Source organism: Cajanus cajan, chromosome 5, assembly GCF_000230855.2.
Source record: "Cajanus cajan strain Asha chromosome 5, NIPB_CcT2T_4, whole genome shotgun sequence".
Classification (NCBI taxonomy): Eukaryota; Viridiplantae; Streptophyta; class Magnoliopsida; order Fabales; family Fabaceae; genus Cajanus; species Cajanus cajan.
In genome coordinates, this window is record NC_138521.1 from 72,761,843 (window position 1) to 72,769,295 (window position 7,453).

Sequence of the window (7,453 nt, forward strand, 5' to 3'; positions counted from 1 at the left end):
ATAATTTTAGCTACATAAGCCTTATAATTAATTATGTAAAGTCGTACGCAAATTTATTTATAATTTAAATTTTAATGAAATGAACGATAAAAAAGTGTATGCAAGTTTTGGAAAAAAGATGTGGCAAGAAATTGAAGGCTCTTTTCTCCCTTCGTCCATCTCTTGATCTCGCAGAAACTTAAAAGAAAAGTCTTCAAGCATGGAACTTAGCTCATGTTTCGTATGCACCAGAACATCCATATACTTGGAAATCACGGTTGACTCTCTTTCTTTCTCTCTAATTTTTTGCTATTCAATAAAGTCTTTCTATAAGCTGAATTACGTACTTGCAGTCAAGTAAATGATTTAAGATATTGTTGTGTCGTATACTTTTTTTTTGGGTGAAGAGATCTCGTATACTTATAAAATAATAATTGCTTAATTAAATCATCTCTAAACACACCTTATATACTTGTCTGTATAATTTTTTTATTCTTTACATATCGCTTCAATGTTATAATTAAATTTTCTTCTTATATACTTTATAAACAAATAAAATATACGTGCTTCCTTCTACCGAATTTCAAGAGTAACGTAAACAAATTAAGATTAAGGAAAGGAAGTATCAGATTAAGCTTGCGACCCAATACGAGATTTTCATACAATTCTTTACAGTAACTGTAGATCCGAAAAGAGTATTTCTAAGGAGAATTATCGGTATCTTTATATATATTTATATATAGTAAAAGAAAAGCAAAGATATACATAATTTGAAAATATATATCCTATGGAATATTGTCATCTCCTGAGTATGGATTGATCTCCTTGGAATTAGGTTGGGGTAGGGAAGAAGGAGCATGAGAATAACGTGTAGAGCAAAAGACATAGCTAAGGAAGTTGAAGAAGCTTAAGACAGCCAGCATCCAATAGAAAAGATCAAGCCTGTCTTGGTTAAGGTTGTTGTAGTGAAGCCAACCACCAGATGAAGAAGTTGAAGTGATCTTATTCACCAAGGAAACCAAAACTGTGCTCAAATAAAAGCCAAATGAGTAGGAGCAATATGTGATAGCTGTGAAGAATGCTTGCATGCCCTTCAAGGACTGTTTGTAGAAAAACTCAAGGAGGCCAATGGCTGTAAACATCTCTGACAACCCAAAGATTAAAAATTGTGGGGTTATCCAAAAGATGGACAAAGTTTCGTTATGGTTCACAGCTGCATCCCTTCTCTTTTTCTCCATAATAGCAGCTGCAACCATAGAAAAGGTAGCTAGAAAGAGGCCAAAACCTATTCGCCGCAAGGGTGAGATTCCTGACTCGTGACCGGTGATTTTTCTGGCAAATGGGACGAAGAAGGTGTCATAGAGAGGGACTAAAAAGATGAGCAAAATGTATGGAATGGACTGAAGCGACGCAGGAGGGATGCTAAAGGATTTGGTGAGACGAGTGTCCATGGCTCTCCCTTGTTGGACTGAGAATGTTTGCAGTTGTGCTAAGATTGTGTTGAAAACGATGGTGCACGAGAAAATTGGGATAACCGACACCAATATCTTCACTTTCTCAACTTGGGTAACACTGCATAATCTCCACGGGCTTTCCTTTGTATTAGTCCCCTCTTGGACTCTGATGCAAGCCTTGTCCAAGAACCTGATCAAACGTAGCACTTGTAAGTATGTATTCACATAAATTGAATCTATGCTTATAATTAATTGGTTGAAGAGTTAAATCTGAATCTCCGAAATTGAAGGATATAATTACAAGTGAACTGAACAAATCATCAAGTTTATGAAGTTGTTTGTGTTGGAAAAAATACAAGCCACCAGACTGCTGCAACCAATAGAAACAAATTAAATTTAGAAGTAAGTACCTGAGCTTATCGGTATGAGGAAGAGCAGCATTGTTTTGGCTTCCATAAAGCATTTGTGGGTTAGATGGACAAACCAGCTTTCTTTTCGAAATTGCAGCCACAAGAACCTAATTAGATCAAGGTAACTTGATTGTTTTAGTTTAAGAGTCGTACAGACAAGCCAACATTATCCATAGACATTATATATTATTGATGGGCCTCCATCAATTATGTATTAAAATTAACACTTTTCCCCGTATGCACAACTCAGCAAGCACAACTTACAATATTATTCGACAACCGAAGAATAATCAACTATACATGTCCATGTTAGAAGGATTTTCAGAAAATCAAAATAGCCATTTTTTTCTCCGTGTAATATGACCCGACTAATCAATATTGGACAAGACTATTTTTAGCTCCCACTATATGAGAGAAAGAAAACATTATGATTTTCTAGATAACTAGCAATAAGTAGTGTTCCTTATGATAATCAATTAATACGCCATTGAATTAAAATAGTCACATGTATATCTCTCTCTACATATATCTTAAGTGATTTCTCTGGTTTTGGGGTCTTTTTTTTTAGTCAATAAAAGTATTATGAGCCATGTGTCCTCCTTATTAAAATATAATAATAATGTAACGTTAATATTTCAAGCACTTCAACTAGGATGTGATGCCTTGTGCTTCATGATATTTTTAAAAATATATATTATATTACAAATTTCATTGTTAGTGAAACACAAAAACGGATTAAAATAAGAAATTAGAGAGGTATGGTTGAAGATTGGTACTTGAGCAATGGGGGTTAAAATACTGCCTTGAGGGGGCTTGTTCCTGTAATATAGAGTGCCACATATCAAGCTTATCAATCCCATTGCCATTACAGCTGCGGACACCCCGAAGCCCACGTCCATTCCGGAGTGAGTTTGAACCCAAACAAGAATCGTTAGGCTAATAAGTTCTCCCAAAGAGAATGCAAAATAGGCTGCATTGAAGTAAGTTGAGAGCTTCTTTAACTGCTTGGGGTTGTCTTGATCGAATTGGTCTCCTCCATAAGCAACCATGTTGGGCTTGACACAGCCACTCCCCAACGCTACCAAGTATAGCGCTACAAAGAATATCATGGCCTTGAAGCCCTTTGCTTCTACGCAGTGTTCTCCATCATTGCATGGCGGTGGCTTCAACTGAGGAACGTGAGCTTGAACCGATAGCAATATGAAACCCTGTTATTAATTAACCAGATATTAATAATTACTATATATTTATCTATAACATATATTATATGTGGCTCTCTCAATATACAAGTACAAAACATTAAATAATGGACCAGACCAGGCAATATATATATAGTCCAAACTAAACTAATTTATAAAAGGAATTAATAAGAAGAAATAGATGAGTGAAGATTCCATTCCATGTGAATGATGAGTTATAATTAAGTCTTGAGAAGGAATATATGTCCAGCTGTAATGGAGGGGGTGGGAAAACTCATTGGGTGTTGACTCCGACATGGATTCCAAACACAATATAGAGAGAGATACCAAGACATGATACGTCTAAAATGTAGGACAAGCTGACACTAAATATATATATATATATAAAAGATTTACAATTAATTTTATATGATAATGAGTAAGTGTAGAGTCGCTCTCTTGTCAGAGAAATATTCAAAATAAAAAATAATAATAATTTTTAATTATGAAAAGGTGTTAAAAACATGTGTTAAGACGTGTGTCTAATAAGTGTTGTATCTGAAATATGTGAGACGGTATTTTGTAGATGGTTGATGAGGAAAGTAGTTATTGATAGGCCAAGTTATATGGATAATGGTGGGTAAATGAGAGGAGAGAGGCTTACAGAAAGTTCGACGAAGGCAAAGATGAGCATGGTCCAGAAGCTGCCAAGGAAGGAGTCTGATAGATAGCCGCCGAGGAGGGCGAGGAGGAAGATGGTGCCAACAAAGTTAGTGACAACGTTGGCAGCCTTGGAGAGAGGGAAGTGCATATGATTGGTGACATAAGTTATGAGGTTGTTTCCCACTGCGGCGATTGCCATTATCTCAAATGCTTGCAAACCTGTAATTCAATGTGAAGGCTTAAAAAGAGTGAGTGTGTGATAAGAAAAAGAGAGAGAGAGAGAGGAAGCGCACCAAGAACGAAAGCAGCGGGGACCATTCCACCGTGTTTGGCAGGGTTGGAAGGTCTACCTCTCCAGTCGAGAGTGAGAGAGGAAGATTCTTCTTGGTCTTGGTGATCACCTTTATCAATCTCCATTCTTTCTCTTTCTCACTCAAGGCAATTAATTTGCTGAAATTGAGGTATGTGTGTTCTCACTCCCTCAGCCTGAGCCCTGAGGTAGATTAGATGTCCTATTATATAGTGCCTCTTGGAATTGGAATATACGCGCTCTTCTCTTCTCACCCAAAAACCCAACACTTCTACTCATTCATTTCACACCACCACAGTCCACAACCATTCTTGTCTTGTGGGACCTACTGCTAATTACCATACTCCTATCATATCAAAACCAACCCTTTTCTTTTCCTCTCTAGTCTCTACTGTTCCACTTTTTATGATTTAATAAATTTAATTTTTCTTTTATTTTAATTACAAGCAACAATTATCAATTTTTAAAAGTATTCATAAATAATTTTTTTATACTCTTAAATTATTATTTTCTATATATTTACCTGTGACTGACATTAAATATAATAATAATTCGAAGTACAAAGTATCTTTAAAATAAAAATTGAATTTATGATAGAATTAATAAAAAAAATTAACATAATTACTTTTTTTAATCTTGATAATTTATTCTATGTTACTTATAATTAGGATTAAAAGTAGTACTAATTACTAAACTATTTTTATCAACCACATTCAACAAAATAACTACCATAAAATTATCTTTAAGTGTATCTCATAATTAATTAGGAGTAAAAATAAGTATATTCATATTGGATTTTAGTGGACTTAAGATTAATCTATGTAATATTGTGCATGTTGTTAATAATTAATTTTATTAATTTAATTATTGTGAAGTTCTTAGGATTTAAGAATTCTTATGAATCTTTTTATTAATTGTTTAAGAATCGTTTTAAATTGAGGTCAAAGTTGACCAATTAGGTATATAAGGTTTTTCTTAAAATTTAAGTTTTATAAGTTCATTTTTTAAGAAAACATAAAGATAAGTTGGAAAGAGGAGCTCTAAAGTATGAGAAAATTCCTTCTTCTCTAAGTCTACAGGAAAGTTCTAGAACCCTACCCGGAGTGATTTGAGTATTTGAATTTTGAAGTGGAGTGTTGAGTCTCCTCTCAATCCTTAGTTGATAAAGTATAGGGTCAAGTCGAGTCAGACCGATTATAAAGTGACCAGTGTTGAGTTGTATGGGGGCAAGGTTGAGTCATTCGTGTATGAAGTGACCATTGAGTAAGGTACAAGGTTGGAGACCAAAATCAATAGCTAAGTATTGAAAGGGGTGCAAATTTGGAGGGTGATCGGTGGGCTAACTCCATAATAAGCTTAACTATGCATGTTAAGGTTGTGGTAGACTCACATCAAAGTTGTCCTAACCTTGACAGAAATATTGGACTTTCTTAATTTAAGTGGCAAAATTTGAGAAATCATGTTATGTTGTAGATTTGTATCCAAATTTGTTGTTGATCTAGCAAGTTCAAAAAAATCACGTTGTTAGTTGATTTGGTATGATCAAGTCACTTAAACTACTCATTTGTATTGTAAAAAATCTCTTAATTAAATGTGTGATAACTCACAGAGTTGCTATGTTGTGCATATGGTGTGTTGATAAGTTGTGTTGTTCATATACCAAGTTGATATGTTGATTAAGTTGTATGGTTGTGTTGTATGTTGAGATGTTGTGTTGTTTAAGTTAAAAACATTAATGAGTTGTATTGTGTGGTTTATATGTTGTGTAAACATGTTGAAAGTTGTTAATTGGAGTTGTCATGTTGATTCTATCATTGTTGAGATGTTGATAGTATAGTCACACTTATGTACTTATTGTGTTATCTAATGTAAGCATATCCTTACATTTTTCTTGTTGTTGGACTACGATGATCATATTTGTTATAAGAGTAGGATATAAATAAACTAGAGGCTAAACATTTTGAGGGTCATACTGAAGAATGACAATATGCGTTTTGAGTTACTCTAATGTAGCTAGTTTTAGTTGTCGCTTAATTGACAACTAGGATCTATGTTTTTAGTGGGATTATTGTAGATATGTGTGTGTGTGTGTATGTGTGTGTGTAATATATACACACAGACAATTTATGTTGTAGTTTCTTTGAGAAACATTTGTGATTTTTATATGATTATTTTCCTATACATATATATTGTTGTATGTATATCCCGGATTTGCTTGCATAATAATCATAGTTAGTTAGAGTTATGTTTTTTATTGGTTTAGTTGTTGAAACATTACAATCTATAACAAAATTCTTAACCTTGATTGAGTCTAATAACTTAATTACTTATTATAAACTTTTTTAAGGCATGACTTGTCTTCAAAGTATCTTCTTGTCATAATTGGATTAGATTTTTTTATAAAAATATAATTTAGTTATTTATATTAATTTTTAACTTTTATATCATGATAATTTATATTTTATATTTTATTAATTTTAAATTTGTTTACTCTAAATATAAAATTGTTAATATATATTTTTATATTTTATTAAAATTTAAACTTAAATATTATATTTAGAATTTTACATGTACTTTAAAAAATAAACGTATATAAAATGATATTTTATTTTAATTTTAGTTTTATAAAATTATGATATTGAATTTATGTAATATTTTTTATCTATTATTTAAATATTTTTATTTTATTAATGACCGTTTAAACACAATTAAATCATTAAACCATTAGTGTCTTGCTGGATTCAATTAGTTTATCAAGTTTAAAAGTCTATAGTATGATCTTTCTAATAAACAAAATCTTTCTAAAAAATTTAAGTTTAATTTTTTTTAATAAATAAGTGAAGTTACATACTCTTAACAAATTATTTAACCCATTTTTATCCTATTGACAAGATATTAAAAAAGTTTATAAGTTAGTTTATCTAAAATAATATTGTTTAGTGTGCAAGTTTATTTAATAGATTTTAGCTTATTTTCATAAGTTATTACTTTTTTGCTTTTTATTCTTTTAATTTATTTAAAATATTTTTTTTACTTTACATAATAAAATATATCGTTTTGCATTTATCAAATATTTTACTAGTTAATATTTTCGAACACTTTCAATCTATTCAATCAGCCTGACTATCCCAACTCTACTTAACAAATAATTATAAATTTTTAACTAATTTATATACTAATTTTACCAAACGCATTCTTAATTCTGATCATATAAAAAAAATAGTTGTTCTAAAATGGCATAATTGTAATCGTTTTAAGTACATAAGAACCAAATTCACAGTATTTTACATTCGAAATAAAATTTGCAAAAAGGATTTGGACAAAATTTGTGAGATTGTGTAACTTTGGATAAAAATTTCAATTAAGTCTATTTTTATTAATGTTCTTATTAATTTTGTAAGTAATATTTTTATGATATTAATTATTTAAAACTCGTTTTAATATTAACTTATTATTTAA

At 31.3% G+C, this 7,453-nt stretch overlaps 1 protein-coding gene across 1 annotated transcript; it reads right to left on the reverse strand.

Moving 5' to 3' along the window:
• Positions 1–588: 588 nt before the first annotated feature.
• Positions 589–4,183, reverse strand: LOC109811336 (protein NRT1/ PTR FAMILY 4.3). Its single transcript, XM_020375041.3, has 5 exons — positions 3,978–4,183; positions 3,686–3,903; positions 2,620–3,051; positions 1,844–1,950; positions 589–1,623 (listed from the first exon to the last, which is right to left on the reverse strand). The coding sequence occupies exons 1-5, from the start codon at positions 4,099–4,101 to the stop codon at positions 765–767; spliced, it is 1,740 nt and encodes a 579-aa protein (XP_020230630.1). The 5' UTR covers positions 4,102–4,183; the 3' UTR covers positions 589–764.
• Between the last annotated feature and the right edge of the window lie 3,270 nt (positions 4,184–7,453).